The 16,620-nt window shown below is 54.4% G+C and overlaps 1 protein-coding gene and 1 long non-coding RNA gene across 5 annotated transcripts in view; one reads left to right on the forward strand and one right to left on the reverse strand.

Moving 5' to 3' along the window:
* Positions 1–3,228: 3,228 nt before the first annotated feature.
* Positions 3,229–16,534, reverse strand: LOC139185759 (uncharacterized). Of its 3 annotated transcripts, XR_011569236.1 has the most exons (5): positions 16,339–16,534; positions 13,517–14,049; positions 9,980–10,142; positions 7,953–8,159; positions 3,229–4,934 (listed from the first exon to the last, which is right to left on the reverse strand). It is a non-coding gene; the product is annotated as an uncharacterized lncRNA (long non-coding RNA). The 3 variants fall into 3 exon arrangements; XR_011569237.1 differs by lacking the exons at positions 13,517–14,049; positions 16,339–16,534 and adding an exon at positions 10,799–13,497 and having other exon boundaries at positions 7,883–8,159; XR_011569235.1 differs by lacking the exons at positions 13,517–14,049; positions 16,339–16,534 and adding an exon at positions 10,799–13,492.
* Positions 8,081–16,620, forward strand: part of SIX3 (SIX homeobox 3) — a 41,352-nt gene continuing 32,812 nt past the window's right edge. The window contains exon 1 of one of the 2 annotated variants that reach the window (XM_070798589.1): positions 8,081–8,216. In XM_070798589.1, coding sequence (XP_070654690.1) covers positions 8,081–8,216 — 136 coding nt within the window. Of the gene's footprint in view, positions 8,217–8,933; positions 9,087–16,620 lie in introns of those variants that run through there. The other variant, XM_070798590.1, reaches the window with a different exon arrangement.

Genomic DNA, 16,620 nt, shown 5'->3' on the forward strand with positions numbered 1-16,620 from the left:
GTCATACTCAACCTTCAAGGCTTCAACACAAAGCCCACCTCTTCCAGGAAGCCTTCTAAGATTTCTCCCATGCTTCCCTCCTGTGGGCTCCCAGACTGGACACCCATAAGAACAGCACTGTTCTGTGCCATCCTGACCTATCTAAGTTCCTCTCCCCAAGATGAGGATTAGCTCCCTGAGAAAAGGGTCTCCATCTTATCACTGAGATGGTCTCCCTGATACGCTCTTTGGAATGAGATTTAAGAGAACTGAAAGCAGGGTTATCTTTCACCCATGTTAAGATTTAAATGACCTTAGTTTAAATATGGGCTTCCCTGGTGGCTCAGATGGTAAAGAATCCGCCGACAATGAGGGAGACCTGGGTTCAGTCCCTGGGTTGGGAAGATCCCCTGGTACCCACTCCAGTAATCTGGCCTGGAGAATTCTATGTACAGAGGAGCCTGGCAGGCTACAGTCCATGGAGTCACAAAGAGTCGGACACAACTGAGGGGAAACAGCCTTCTCTTCCTTGGCTATTTGATGCTGGGGAAAGATACAGATAAGGGAGAGGCAAGTGGGAAGCCCATCTAGATAATATGTGCTTTCTTGAAGTGGAGGCAAAATCAGACTTGTTCATTTGGGATGAATAAGATGAGTCAAATTATCCAAATAATTCTGTAGATCTGGCCTTTGAGGCAAGCCTCATCCTTTTTGATACACTTAGCTATTTAAAACAATTTTCCCCACCTTTGGATCAAATATGCTTTAGAAATTTGGGGGCTGATACTTTGTCCAGACATAATGGGATAGAAATGGCGAGAGTTCACTTTTTTTTTTTTTTCTGAAACTGCCAGCATTAAGTCACCAAGCTTCCTGCTTAATACAGTGACTTTTGTTACTGCCCTCAGGGAAAGTTTGCAGTGTAGGAATCAGTACACTTTCCCCCCTTTATTGTTGCCCGAGTAATCACAAGAGAGATAACTTGCCCCCACCAACACAACACAGTGAACTTTACTATTGGAAAGCTAAACATTTTTTGTGGGGTTTGCAAATGTTGATGACTTTGGCAGAGAGATTTTCTTTTTTTAAATCAAGAATTCACGTATTCTCTTCCTTCCTTCTGATACTTGCTGTTTTCATATGGGTCTTTTGGGGAAGCACTTTTCTAACATTTTTTCAAGCTTTTAAATGCCAGAAGTCCACCAATGCCGGCAGAATCCAACATCAGGCCAGAAGAACCTATGCTTCAAGTTGCTTGGTTTAACAAGCTCATATAACTATTATTTTTTTCCTATTGGGCACTTAAAAATATCTCACCTAATTCAAAATAACCCTTCCTTATCATCCCAAACATTTCATTTCAGTTCCTGTAATATTTACTTCTTTCCATACCCAATTAGGGAAAAAAAAATCTGCCCCGATTTTAGGAAGAAAAAAGATCTTTAAATTTTCTGACTGTAAGAATGGTTGAAAAGTTTCTTTCCCTTCTCAAATCAGCATTCAAAAATATTTATACATCCATTTACTTCTGTTGTGAGAACAGGATTGCCGCTTTTGCTCAACGCAAAAGGTTTTTGAAATGACACAAACCTGTCTGTGTGTGTTTCTAGAATTAATACACTTGTATTCATTGAGGTGGTGGGCTTTCCAACTAGGGGGATCCGCCTTGGGAGAAGTACCCTGCCTGGGGAGCATTTAAGGAAATGTTAATATCCAAACAAAAGCAGTATTACCATTGCTATCCACTCCCTCCCCCAGAGGGAAAACAATTAATAATTTGCATATGCTCAAGACACAAATTAAAGACAAAGGGCCCCCTCACAGACTGTGGTAACTATGCAGCCCTCCACAAGCTGCACAGACCCAGCCCTGCACTGCTCTTGCTCCCAAAAGAATAGCATTAAGCTCGGTAACTAAAAATAGTGGTTCTGGCCCCTCTGGCCCATTCCCACTGTAGAACCGCATTTCCCCAATGAAAAACATCTTCCAATTTCACCAGAGCTTCTAGGCAAAAAAAAAAAAAAAAGTATAGTTTCCAAGGGGAAAAAATACGTATATACTTTGCCCTTTTTATTTTAATGGCCAAACATTGTAATGCTAGCTAAATAGAAATTCTTGTCTGTTAATAGGTTTCTTTAGTTTGTAATAAATAGGAATGCTAATGACTAAAATTTGGTATTTGGTATGCATTAGCTTTTGTGAGCTTTTCTTTACAGTCCTCATTGACATGCAATATGGCAAGCTTCCTTTGAAACATATTTATAAAATAACTACAGTATAATTAAACCAACAAAGCCATCTTTTAAGTAAGCTTAATAGCTCAGTTTTTTTTCACCTGGGTAAAATTTTATTTTAAAAAGAAAAATAGTTATGCTTCAATCCCACTGTATATTTTATTCTGTGCATCTAATATTTCCTTTGCATCTACAATCTATGCATATCTAATTCTTTTTGACAACTATGATTATTAATAAAGTGCTCATGAAAGATATGCTTCATAGCTTCTTCAACAAGAATAATGTTTTTTTGTTAATGGAAATTGTAACATATCTTGACAGATACAATATATAAGATCTGCTTTTTTCTTAATTGTTAATATTTCTGGGTTGAATACTCAAGGAGCGGATCAACAGATATGGCAGGTAATAATCAGAGTGGATGCTATTTTATACAATGTAACTAAAAATATTTTAATGATTTAAAAGCAAGAGATAAATAAAAGCAATTATGTTTAATTTTGCTTTCGGTGTGCGAACAATTTTTGGTTGTTGTTGCTGCAGTTGCGGGTGTGTTTAATAGAGGAGGAAGCTCCGAGCGCTGAGTGATCGGTACCGACGCGGCTCTGCCTTCTTGCAGCTGAAGGGTCCTGCAAGCCGCCCTTTCTCTGCTTTCTCTGCTCTCAGCGGTTTCAACGTCCCTCCAAGAGACGCAGGGCCCCGGCTGAATGCTAATTCATAAAACACAGTGGTTCAAGTTCACCAAGTTTTCCTCAATTTTGCAAACTGTTCCTCTTTCGCTATGCCTCAAGATTTAAGACCACGCGATTTCCCAAAAAGAAAAACTCAAAAAGACACCAGGCGCCGACGGGAGCAAGTGGAGCGGGGTCTGGTGCTCGCCCGCCCCTGGACTCCTGCCCACCCGGCTCTGCCCCACGCGCCTTGGTCCTTCTCTCCCCAGACTCCGTCCTCTCCGCCCCAGGCCTGCCAGGCCCCCAACTCCCCCCTGCGCCGAAAATAAACACAGTTGACATCAGTTTATAATCTTTATTTGAAACTGTTTCCAAGGCTACAAATTACCGTGCCTCCCATGCAACAGGTACCTCCGAAGCGGTATCATTACAGATTAACCGTAATGTGTGGGATTAGAATAAAAGCATAGGGATTAGGTAAAAGGGGGGACGCCCGAGAAATAACGCCCGAGCGCATCTCGACTCAGAGGCAGCGGGTGGAATCCTCGTAGACGCTCGCTGCCCTGGAGCCGCAGCTCCTCCGCTCTCCGGCCCCGGAGCGGTCAGGGCCGGCGGTGCCCGAAGGGCTGGCGGGGCCAAAGGCTGGACGCCGGGAACGAATGACGGGGTCGCCAGGTTCGGGAGGACGAAGAGTTGGGAGGCCGCAAAGGCGGGGGGGTGGGGGGCGCGGGCTGGCCTATAGCCCGGTTGGGGGCCGCGGGTAGCACAGGGCTCAGGGCACCCTTCGCCGCGATACGCGGCGCCTGGAACTCGGAGAAGAAAACATCACGCCCACAAGGGGTCACAGGTCTAGAATGTTGCCCACGCCGCGTTCAAGGTCCAAGTCTAGAGGGTCAGTCCTCGTGTAACTCCCGTGCCGCTGCCACTCTCTGCCTGGCTGGGGCAGGGGGACGGGGCCCGGCGGCAGTGGGGTGAGTGGCGGCGGCGCAGGCCGCCCGCTCCCTTCCGAGACCAGGACTTGGGCCTCTGCCTCCCGCCAAGGCCATGCGCCTCATTCGGCTACCTCCCCGGCCTGACCGACCCCTACCCCAGAATTTCAGAAAGACCGCGAGCTCCTTCTCCGCGCTTTGCGCGTTTGGAGCTCGCCTCGCTGAGCCCAGCGGGACTCGGGCCTGCCTTGGGCCACAGCCCGGAGCCGCTGACGCCGCCCCGAGAACTGTTGGCGCGCGCCGGTGGAGGGCGTGGGACTGGGAAAAACAAACGGGGCCGGCGCGCGGGTTTGGGGTGGGGACCGGCTGGGGGCTGGAAGGAAGTTCGCGGTGTGGCCGCGGCGCCAAACAAAGCCCCCTTGGGAGCCCCGTCACCCCACGTTGACTCCAGGCCCTCGCCTTAGAGCAGGTCGCCCCACTCAGGGGGCGCAAGCCAGGACCGGGCCTCCGCCGCCGCCGGAGCCCGCGCTCTCCTTGGGTCGGGCAAGTCAAGCCCGCTGCCAGTCCCGAAGGCACGAAGGCCAGGTCGGCCGGCAGGGCAGCCTCACCCCGCCACCAAAGCCAAAAGAGCGAGGCCGAGGGGTGACTCCACGTTGATGTCCTCCGCCAAGAAGCGAGTTTGTCCCCGGCGCGCGCTGGAACCACAGCTCTGCCAGCAGCCCCAGAGGGGCCCAGAGGGCTCCCAAGTGTTCGGAAGTGGGCAACCAACTTCATCGAGACTTCTGCTTTCAAGAGAAGGGCCCCGGCTGAGGAGGCGGCGGGAGGGGACTGTTGCAAACAGCTGTTCCTCATACATATTTCATTACACAATCAGATAATGCGTCCCACCACCTTCTCAATTATTCACAGATAAACATTTTCAAGACGTTTTGACATCTGTCTTAGTGCCTGCTATTAATTTAGTAATCACTGTAGTTAAAAATGTATGGGATTTTTGCCGTCGGAGCACCTCCTCTCGGGCGCGCGGGCCCAGTGTTGCCGGGCTGTGGCTGGAAGCCTGGGCCCTCCGGGGGTGAAGACGCCTTTGGAGGTGAGACGGTCTCTCTGGCGCAAGGGCACTGTTAACGGGAGCGATTAAAGGGGTATCTGGTTATTTTTATTGTGGAAAGTGATGGTTGCCCCTCCCCCACCCGCATAGACATCCCCCGCCCCCGACACACTTTCCCGCCTCAGCACTGGACTGGACAACGAAGTTCAGCCCTTTGCCCCGGGCAGCGGAAATGGTTTGCTTCTATCTGCGCGGCGGGTTTCTCGTAAGGAAGACGCGTGCAACTACAGTTGGCTCATTTGGGACCAAGGAGAGGGAGAAAGAGAGAGAGGCTGGGACGGGGGAGGGAGGGAGGGAGGGAGAGGAGCTCACGATCGCTAAGAACTCATCACAACAAAAAACTCTAACAACACAGTGCACCTCCATTCCAGAGGTCACAAACCTCCCTAGTTTTACCCTGAGCCCGGTGGCTGGGCAGCGGTGACAAGGGCGTTTAGGAAACACAGAGAAAAATAAATTCGCTCCAGTGAGTGTACATGGGGCATGTGGGGCTATGAGAAAACGAGCTGCTTTTCTGCTTGAGTGATAAATGCTGCAATGAGCTTAGCTATGTAACCGGAGTTTTCTAAATCAAACAAGCAGAGTTTGGAGAATCTTGTAGAATTCATTGGTAAGTAATAGCCAACATCTCCAACTCTAAAATGCTGATTGTTATTTATTATTGGGAGAGAGACCAATAATTATTCATTATTGGTCTAAATAAACTATCCAAAGAGGGGAGAAAGAAATGCCCCAAGGGAAAGGAGTTTGCTTCCACATGTCCTGAATCTCAGCTACAGGGAATGGAAGTTACACTTCGGGTGTGGGAGCAATGGTCCCTTTATTCACCCCCACCCCTTCTGTCACAGTCTCCTTCTGAGGTACAACAGCAGGTGGACCCTTATTAGGGAATAAGGAAAAACAGACCTGGAGAAAGAAAAAGGTCTTGGAAGAAACTGTCCTTCCAAGAAACATTAACAGACTTTAAAGTGATTCACTCTTTATTGTTCAAAACGACTCTTGCTAAAATTTCCAGGAATTAAGTATAGGGGGAGAAGGGGCAGAGTGTTTGACCCCAAAAGGGAAGACATTCTTTCCTACTCAGATCCCTACTCTACCCTCTACATTTCTAGGGCAACTACATCTGCTTCAACCTGTCCTTCCAGGTTTACAGGATGGCTCATCTCTTTTTCACAAGAGGAACCTTCCTCTACCCCTTGCAGGATGTTATCTACTTGCTAGCCCAGAAAACCCTCTTCCTCCCTCCCCATCCTATTTTAGTCTAAAAGAATTTTCCAAGCGAACCCTCTACTTTTAGAGAGAGATTTAGGGAGGGAAGTGAAGTGGATGTAAGGGCACCATTACACCCAGGGTGCTAGCCTCTTCTGCAGGAAAACCATGGTGGCTACTATCTGCAAGGTTTACTGGGACCGGGGCAGGCAAAAAGCTGAAACCACAATCAAGCCTGTGCACTTGTCTTTTGGGAGAGCTACTCTAGGAATCCCCCTTCCTGACTTCCAAGTTGACCAGGACAGTAGGTTCTGTTTGGAACTGAGCAATAGGGAGTGAGAAGTTGCCAATATCTCACCAAGAAAATCAGTCTAACAAACCAAATAATTCAGTTTGCTTTGGAGTGTTCTTTTGTGGATTTATTTGATATAAAGGGAATTGGGGTGGAGGTGAAGGCAGGAGAGTATGCAGCTAGCTAAGGCTCTTTTTAACGACTAAATTTGGCATAAAGGGAGACAAGGGGGCAAAATAAGGGCCTCCTGGCTTCTTGAATCCTGGTTGGGGCTGAACGTTCCTATTAGAAATCTCCCAGCTTTTGAGTGAAGGCGTCTATGCTTTCCACCCTATCCTTCAGAACCCAATCTCATAAACCAATAGTAATAACAAATAAATAATCCGGGTCAAAATGAATATTTTCTGGATTGCCCTCTTCTGGGGGTCTCCAGCCCAGCTTAGAAGAAGGTGAAAGGATCGGCTTTGGGGTGGATGCGGTGCTCTTTCTAGTCTCCAGCACTTGATCTGGAACATTTCACCCAGTCTGCTTAACAAAGTTTCTCCTTCGGGGAGCCAACGTCCGTCTCTCTAGCAGGAAGCCCTTGGCCTCGCGTTCCGCATCCTCATTCGAGCCACTCTCCCTGTATGTGGCTTCCTGCACACCTGCCTGTGGCTGGGTTCACTCCGAGCGCGGGCACTGCTGCTTTTGTCTGCATCTGCACAACTGGGTGTGCACCCGTTCATTCAAATAATACTGTCTGTGGACATTTCTTCCCCCCTCCCTCAAATCCTGCTGTTAGTATTCCTCTAATTCTCCTGTGCATTCGGGTACAACTGCATGTACGTTCCGTGTACAGTCAGGTGACTCAGCTTTAAGCCTGAGCTCCGACGTATGCGACCCCCTGAGTCTGCGTGAAGAGGAGGAAGTGTGCAAGTGTAAATTCGGGGCTTTAGGTGGGGCTCGAGGTTAATAAGGTTTTCCGGCCCCAGGGCCTTCTAGGCCTCTCTTACACCTTACATCTCCCCATCTTAACTTTTCAGGAAGAGGGCGATCCTCCGAGGATCCTGCGCCTTGTTCCTTGGGTGGGGGGAGGGGAGAAAAGGGTCGAAACAGCTTTTGGGATCTCTTTTGGTCGATTTTGGCCGGGCCAGGGCAAATGGGAGTGGTGGGGGAGTCCGCGAAGTCGCCTGGAGGCTCGCGACTGCACCCCTCCACTCAGGCCACCAACTGGATCAGGGCGCCCCGGGATCCTGGGGACCTTTTAGGAACCAACAGTGAAAGTCCAGGCGCCTCGAGGGTGAGTAATCTACGTCTTTGGGGGCGAAACTTTCTTCCTCGGCCTCCTCCGGGGACCGGCTGTATTTGTAACTGGGAGCTGGCCTGGGACCGCCCCCTCGGCCCCTCCTCCCGCCCCTACCTCGGCGCTCCAAGCTCAGCCGGATGCCGGACCCTGAGCCCCTGCCACCGCCACGCACCCTAAAGGGCCACGCCATCTCTTAGAGTCCCTGGAGAGGCCTAAGGGCCTGGAGCGGATAGGAAGGGTACCAAGAAGGGTGGTCAGGGTCGTGCCGCGACCGCCTTGCGATGTATCCCTCCGCCGGGCGCCGCCTTGCTGGCCCGCGCGTCTTCTAGTCCCCGAAGCCGGCGGGAGCGCTGGTCTCCAGCGTGCTGGGATGGGAATGCGGGTGGCTAGCACGCGACTGGAAGCTGTTCTCGCAGGGATGGTGCGGGGACTGGTGCGTTCCTGGAATCCTGTAGATGTGTTTTCTCGTGAGTGTGAGAAAGATGAGTATTCGCGGCTAACTTCAGGTCAGTTTGTTCGTGAAAGGCTGTTGTCAGTGCGTCGGCCTGTCTCCTGCGCATTCGCCCAAAGTGAGGCCACCTCTCTCCCACTTTCCATACAGCCTCCCAGGCTCGGCCAAAGGGCCAAGACCCGGGGCCCCTGAGGCCTGGAGAGGTGAGGGTCTTGCTATGCGCCCCCGGGGTTTTGATCATGAATTCCAAGCTGCCCAGGTGCCCAGACTGGGTCAACCTAGAAAACCTACGTGGGAAAGGGGGACTCGGAGAGCTATCCCCACGTCCAGTGCAGGGTGAAGTCCCAAGCTTGAGCACTGGACCTGCAGACCTGGAGCCTCACTGCCGACCCAGCCGGGGATCCGGATGGAGTAGTGCTGGTACAGGGTGGAGGTGGAGATGAAAAGAAGGGAAAAGAAAAAACTACACTGGGTGGAGATGGAGTTGGGCAGCTTCTGAAATCGCCGGCTTTTCGCCCTGCTTTGGGGAGGTGCATCGGGCTGCGCCGTTACCCCCCCCCCCCCCACCGGAAAATAAAGCTAATGATGTAGTAATTTAGGAGGGGGTAAGGGGCTGGGCGAAAGGAGGAAGGATGGGGAACACGCGCCCCAAGAGCGAAGGCAAACAGCTGTGCAGGCGCTGCCCGCAGCTCAGGCTTCCCAACAGGTTAGCTAGACAGGGATCCACCCGGCATTTCGCAGGAAAGGGTGGGGGTTGGGGGGAGACTGAGCGAGAGGGGGAGAGAGCCTCACAAGAGGACAGAGGGAGGGAGAGAGAGAGATAGGAGCCAGAGCGCGCGCCGCGAGGTTTAAAAGGAGACACACTTCCTAATGAATATTTATCCGCCGCTGCTTCCTGCTCCCGGCTTCCCTTACCTTTCCACAGGTAAGATCCTACCTGCTTCCCAGCCCTGGGAGGGGTGGGGGTGCTCCCAGCTCCCCCAGTCAGTCTCGGGGCAAAGTTGGAGGGGCGGAGGGGTTCTTGGCAGCCGAGGAAAGGGAGTAGGAGGGCGAGTCCCTCCCGGCTGGGCTGGGGCGCCGGCGCAGGAGACCCGGCACTGCCAAGGACGCGTGCGTGGGCTACCTGTGTGGAGTGGGTGCGAGTGCGTGTGTGTGAGAGGGAGAGGATGTGCACCCGCGGGCGCGAGCGCCTGTTTCCCGCGCGCTCTGAGGACATTTTTCTGACTTTTCACTCGGACGCTCCGGATTTCTTGCCTTTGCCTTTCTCTGCTTCCTTCTCCTCCTGCTTCTGCCCTCTCCACCTCCCCCACCCTGTCCCCAGCCCTGGCCCCTGAGACGCTCCTCTGCGGGCTACTGTATATAGCTGGCGAGTGCTCCCCCGGGGCTGGATCCCGGTCTCTTATAAGAGAGGGTGTATAGGTGGGTTTCTGTCCCCAGTCCCCCCCCCGCCCCACACACACACAAAGGCCGCGCGGCCACGGGGGCCCGGGTCCCCTTCCAGCCCGCTACACTCTGGAGGTGCTGCGGCGCGTTCCGCCACCCACACGCCTCGGGGCACCGAGGCCCACGACCGACCTAAGGGTGATCGGGCCCGCGGGTCCCAGGTGGAGCCGTCCTGGGCTGCAGCTGGGAGCCGGAGGGACCCCGGGAGAGAGCGCCACTCAGCCCCTCCCTCACCTCCTCCTCCCGCCTTCGCCCGCGGGAGGAGCAGCAGGAATTCGGGGCTGCCACGGAGGGGGGGGGGGGACTGGGAGGGGAAAAGGGAAGGGGGCCCGGGGAGGAGCTGGTGCTAGAACCAGAATTCTTAAATGGACTTACTTGGCCACCTGTTGAGAATCCATGTGGGGTCGGCCGGCTCCGGAGCTGCGCGTGGTGGACACACAAAACCAAACGCCCAAGTTGGAAAAAGAAAATTATTTCTCTGGCCATGCCTGGCGCAGCCAGCCTGTCAGGCTCGCAGCTCGGCAACAGGGTCCGGCGGCTGCAGAGCCAAAAGAAACTTTGCCAGGTCTCTAGCCACCCCAGTGTCCCCCTCATCCCACGCCTCCTCGGTTCCGAGGCCGGGAGCTGGGAGCCCCCGGACTCGGCGCTCAGGGCCCAGCACCCGCAGTTCGGCTTAAGCCGGGACAGGCTTTCTAAGCCCTGCTCAGAAGTCAAGAGCAGCAGCGCCGCCGCCTCCTCGCGGCCTTTCAAGACGCGGTCGCTCCTTATTCTTGTGCCTCGGCCTCTCTGGTTGCCCCGGGACAAAGCCCCTGGAGCCCGGCCGCTCCCTTCCCGCTAAATCCCCTTGGGGTCAAGGCGCTACCAGCACCCGGCCTCGCGCTTCTCCTGCCAGCGGTGTGGCTCTTAAAGACCGCAAACCTCCCCCCCAACCCCCCCCACCCCCCGCCACCTCGCCCTGCGCGCTCCCCCGACCCCCGCCTCCCCGCCCCTCTCCTATGGATCTAGCCCCCCACGCCGACGCCTCAGGTCCCTCCTGTCCCGACCGAGGCCCGCGGACTCCTAGCCCCCTCCTCTCGCCTCCTCCCCTGAGCAGTTGGTGGGCCTGGCCTTGGGGCCACAGAGCTGAGTTAGACCCTCCGCCTTAGGACCCCTTTTCTCTCCAACAGCTTCAACTCCTCTCCTCCCCGCTCCTACCTTTGGCCTTTTCATGGATCAAGGCCCCGGTCACTGCCTTGCCCAGGGCAGAGATGATTTCTAAAACTCATCAGTTTGGGCTTGAATTAGGAGGTCGTGGAATGGAAAAAGGGGCGGAGCATGCCAGTTGAGCTGGGGGAGAGAAGTGAAGAGGAGCAGACCAGATGGATTCAGAAGGCTGTGCTATCCCAAGGCCTACCTGGCCTTTTGGCAGAGGATGAGAGCTGGATGGAGCCACTCATTCCTAGAGATGGCCATTCTGGAATGGGTTCCAGAGGTTACCAATCTGGCCAGCCCATGTGTGTCTGAGAGATTGTGGGCATGGGGGTGGGGGGAGGGTAGGCACCTCCAGAACGCCCAGAGTGTGGACCTGAAAGCAACCTGCTTTCCAAGCTTTGTATATTAATCCCCCCAAAAGTAACCCTTAAAAGCCCAAGAGCTGGGTGAGCAAGGAGGGGCCTTGAGTAACAACTGTCCAGGGAAAGGGGCATCAGGGGAGAGAGCGGGTAGAGAGGGGAAGGAGTCTACTCTTTCAAAGCACTGAAGCCCAACTGCTAACAAGGTTCCTGACATTTGCTGGTCAACAATGTCACTTGCCCCACCAAGAAAAGAAGTAGATGGTGCTTTAGTCCTCCTTCTTTCCAGAGCTCTCCCTCTCTTTTTCTCCTTCAGGCCTATTTTATTCTTAGTCTCACCCTAGCAGCGAGTTGATCCTGTGCAGAGTGGCCTTTTGCCTAGAGTGCTTTTTTTCAGGCCTCCTGGAGACCCGATGTGTGATGAAAGAAAAAAATCCGAGACATCGTGACTAGGATTGGGGACAAGAACAGGGTGCACTGTGGTACCTTGCCTTTCCTAGTGTCAACTATCATAACATTTGACTGTGCTTGAGGTCTGTGGATGGTGGGAGCAATGATGGTGTGCCCACCCCTTCTTAACTCCAAGCCCTAGCACACCAGTTCTGGCTGTTACACCCGGGATCTCTGCAAAAAAAAAAAGTAGGCAGCCTCCTGGGCAGTGGAGACCAAAGGAATTTGGAGGAGGAAGGAGATGGAAAGCTGACCCTCCACGGGCATCTACTCTCTGCCACGCCAAGGTTAGTCCACTTGCAGTTCTTTAAGGAACTGGGGTGACTGATTTGAAATTGACCCTCTTGAGAAATGTTGGCAGTGCTTTCCTTAGGCTACAACCAAAGGCCACAAACCATCCCCTGGCCCCCCACCCAAATCTCCCACCTCTTCTCTTGTGGCTGGGTAACCACAGCCACCTAGGCCTTGTTTGTGCCCACTCTCCTAGGCCTGGCAGTGGGAGGTGCGGTGGCCCAAGACAGAGCCAAACTTTTCTTGTTTGAGGATGTGGGGGGCAGAGGGGCCTTCGGCGGGCGGTGGGGCTCATTAGGCAGAGCGGGGTGCCGAGAGGTGTGCGCCGCCAGCCGGGAGGCCGCCTTTGAGCGGTCGGGGCGGCTTCATTAAGCGGCGCTAACAAGGCATACAAATGCCGGGCCCAGCAGCTTTCTTGCAATGTCGGGGCCTTAGCAGGGCGCCAGGCTAATGAGGGTCACTCAAAGGGGCTGATCAAATATTCAAATTTCCCCGCACGCCGGGAACTTTTATGTATGGAGAAAGTTGAGGCAACTGAGCTGTGTTTACTGTCCTGGTCGACAATTACTCGGAGCGCGGGTGCCCGGAGGCTAAGGAGGGGCGGGGGCTCGGGAAGGGAGCAGTTGTTGTTGTTGTTGTTGTTTTTCATTCAAAGGAAAGTAATCGGGGTCCTTGAAGGGCTTCGCGGCCTCCCCGCCTGCGTGCTGCGCTCCCCTGCGCCTTCCTTGGCCGTCGGCGCCAAGCGCCTCAGTTTGCAGCTTGCGGGGAGGCCCAGACCACGGGCCAGCTTCCGCCTCCCTAAATCTTGGGGGCCGGACAAGCGTTGCCCCCCAAGACAAACTGGCCTATGGAGATGAGCGAGGTCAAGTGGGTGCCGCTGCCCCAGCCCTCGGATCTTCCTCTCTTGGAGGCTTCCAGACCCCTTGGCTTTGCCGGTAACAGAAACTAGGAGAGCGTGGGACTCTCTTAGACACCTCTTCTGGTGGAGTTGAGACTGCCTCGGTTGGGAATGACATTTGTAAGTAAATGCCCAGTAGGTCCTGGGAAGAGAAGGCTATCTTCCAGCCCAAAGGCCCTTTCTCCCCTCATCACCTGTGCTGCTGTCCTTCTCATCGCCTGGGTCAGGATTAAGGCAGAGACGATGGTGACAATTTTGTGACCTCGGCCTGTACTGGTGCCATATCCCAGATCCCGGAGTCTGAGCGGCCAGAGAGCAGAAGACACCTAGAGACTCCGCGGGCCGACCTAGCCATCCAGATCGCCCTTCTCTGAAAGACCCAGGGAGCCGGAGGCCCCTGCGCGCCACCTCCTCCAGGCGTCCCCCAGGCCCACCTCCCGGCTCTCGCGCTGCTCAGCACTTCGGATCCCCATAGCAGCAGGGCACACAGCCTGGGCCCCAGAACCCGAGGTCCTTCTCCTAACATCCCTCCCCAACGCCAGCGTCTAGGAATTTGGGAGGGGAAGCTCTGCCGCTCCACCTCCCCACCAACCTCCCATCAGCACCTTAGATCGACATCCTGCCGAGTCTGTCCTCCCAGCTCGGCCGGGAGCCAGTCCAGCCATCCGTGCCGCGGACAAGCCGCCCCGCCTCCCTCCCCAGCTCTCTGGACTCTCAACTTACGGGCTCCCGGCGGCAGGCGTGGTGCTTCGGGCCGGAGCGGAGAGCCGCTGGCAGCTGCGGGACCGCGGGGTGGGCTCGGTGGGCGGCGCGGAGCTCGGCTCTGCAGGGAGGCTCAGACAGCCCGGGGCTGCGCGCTCACCCCGCCGCTCCCGGCCCTGGCCGGGCGCACAAAGCTGCGCGCCTGGCTGTCGCCCTCCGCCCCGGTTTGCACCCAGCAAGCCGCCGGAGGGGTGCGGCGGCTCGGCAGGCTCCCCGGCTGAGGCTAGGGGCAGAGGTGCCGCCGAGCTGAACCTCAGCCCCACTTGCTTCAATTCTCCTGGAGTGGCGACGGTTTTCGATTTCAGCGCTTTCGGCAGAGCCCGCGGCACCTGCCCTGCCTCCCTCCGGGGTTGGCCCAGCAGCGGCGGGGAGAGGCCGGGTCGCCCCAACCCGGAGGCGGGGGTTGCGGGGACTGGGAGGGGACTGGCTGGATTCACCCGCCCGCCCGGCGCCTTGGGTCCTCGGTTCCAGGGATGCAGTTTCGGGGTCACGAGCTGTTTTCAAAAAGTTGAACACAATATTCGGAAACCCACCCGTAGGAATTCTCCCCCCACACGCGGCACAATACCCACTCCCCTCCCCTTTTTCATTCCTTCCTCCCCCGCTTCCTCCTCCTGCCCCTTCCCCCTCCCACCCCTCAGCCTATAATCCTTCCCCGACGAGAGAAAGGAGAGAAAGGGTCGGGAAGAAAAGATGAAGTGTCTGTTTTTGTGTCCCAACCTTAGGGCTCTTTCTGGGCCCGCAGTGAGCGACCGCCTAGAGCTTCTCAGCTGAGCAGAAAAGGACTCGAACGGGAGGAAGATTCACGGAGGGGAGAGATACATGGAGCCCCACAAAGTGGGGCTTGGCAGGTCTTCCCTTTGGGCGAATATTTAACTGCCTCAGTCAGCGGGTTTAAGACCAGCGACCCTAGCTGCCTGGGGGCTGAGTGGCCGGCGTCTACCCCTTCGCTCAGCCCACAGCCTCCCAGCTGCCGTGGAGCCTCCAAAGCAGCTTGCATGTCTCACCCGGGAAGCCTGGTGTTGGGGGAGTCAAGGCCTAAGGAGGCCAGAACTAGGGGTTTAGGGGCTGGGACACTTACAGCCCTAGTAGCGTTAGGTTTCCTATTTAAATTCTCTCACAGTCTGTCTTTCTCGCCTTCCTCTTTGAGATCTGCAAAGTGGTGTTGGTCTCAGTGCCTCACCCCCAGATCTGCATCGGAATGTAGAAAAGATCCTTTTTTTTTTTTTTAAAGAAAAAAAGTTTTGAATTCCTCAATGATTTTTCTTCTGGAAAGGCAGCTTAGGATAATTATTTCAGCTTTATTGAGGGCAGATTAGTTGAAGTCTGGACGCTGCGTTTTCAATACACGTTGTACACGGGCCGACAATGTGGGCATTGTTGGCTACTGTGTGTGAACTCATTCAAAATATACACTTTTTAACACCAAACCGAGTCCTGTCTAAATATACACAGTGCTTAGGGGAAAGACATCACTGACCCCGACAAATCTGCGTAAATCACACTTCCCTAGTTACAGAAGCCTCACAAAGGGAGGCCCGGCTCAAGATGCTGATTACATGTTCTTTAACGCAACATACCTTAGAATAAAACCCATGCCTGGCCTGGAGGTTGCAGTGGCCAGGGGGAGGGAGGGCTCTCTTCATGTCATGGGCCTTTTGGGGTTTGTTTTAGGCTTATGATGTTACATGGATTTTTTTTTTTCTTTACTATGTGAGCAAACAAGCAATTTTCAGGCCTGCTTGCTTCTTCAGGGCAGCCTCCAAAGTTTGAGTGCCTTCTGGGGTTGGTAGCCAGATCCACTAGCCCCTTGGGGGTTGTGGGGCTACCGGGCATCTTGGGAAGGGGGAAGAGGGCTTTCAGTTGTCTCAACCCAACCTTCTCCACCACTCCTAGGGAGGCAGCTGAAACCTGGGGGAAAACAAAGAGGTGGGCCGCCTTTTATGATGGAAAGGGTACTGTTGTTTCTACTGCTATTTAAAAATATAAGGCAATAGGGGAAATCAAGGCTCCTTGACTGGAAACAGAATTAAAGAGAAACCAGATTCAATGCAGAGGAAGTTGGGGGTAAATGTGGCTGAAGATTTCAGACTAGGGAGGCCAGAGTGGCCTCCTGAGCCCTGGGTCCTGAGATCCGGCTCCCAGGAGCCATATGCTCCCCAAAATTCGAGATCCTGGGGCGCCGAGCCCGCGGAACCAGGGTCGGCGCGCGGTGGGCCCCATGATCTCATCTCTCCTTTCTTTCTCGCCACTATTAGTGCTCACATAGGCAGAAAGAGGCGGCCCGACGTGCACACCGTGTGCAAACCGTGCTGGCTCCGCTGCCCCTCGGCCTCTCCTTGGGGGCTGGCCCCCGGCCTTCATGCAGTGTGGGGAGCCTCTCACCTCCCAACAAAATCCCCCCGTTTAATTGCTCATCCCTTTTAACGACTGTATGTCCATGGCTTGTAAATTTTCTGGACCAACTTCTTTGGGGAAGAGGGGAAAAGAGCTCAGAAACAGTGAGAAACAAGGAGAGAGAGGAAGAGAAGGGGAAGTAGTGAGATTAAGAGTTGCAAAGATTCAAAAAAAAAAAAAAATTCTTTCTCCCCCCTTCTCCCTTTTTCCCTCCTCTCCCCCTCCCCCCACCCCCCCACTCTGGCTAAGTGGTAAAACCGTCCTTACGTTCTCGGTATTGATTGGCAGGGCTGACAGTGATTGGCAGCGGTTGCCGTGGCAACGCTACAACGACACTCCGCAGACCAATAGAAAAGCGAAACAAAATGTTTCAATGCTGCACTCACTGTGGATTTAGGGGAGATATTATGAGGCTGTTGTCATTAGGGCGATTGCTGTGGAATCGCTGAATCTTGACTCGGCGGTGGTTGGCTCTCGCTCGCTCTCTCCCCCTCTCCCTCTCTCTGTCTCGGGCTCGCTCTCTGCGCGCGCGCACCGGGCCGCTCTCCTTCCTCCCTCTCTATGTGGCTGCGCGGGTGTGTGTGTGTGTGGATGTGTTCGGGGTGTGGGTGTCCCTTACGCCCTTCCTCCTCCCCCTCCTCCTGCTCCCCCCTCCTTCCCTCCTCCGC

This window comes from Bos indicus, chromosome 11, assembly GCF_029378745.1.
Source record: "Bos indicus isolate NIAB-ARS_2022 breed Sahiwal x Tharparkar chromosome 11, NIAB-ARS_B.indTharparkar_mat_pri_1.0, whole genome shotgun sequence".
NCBI lineage: Eukaryota > Metazoa > Chordata > Mammalia > Artiodactyla > Bovidae > Bos > Bos indicus.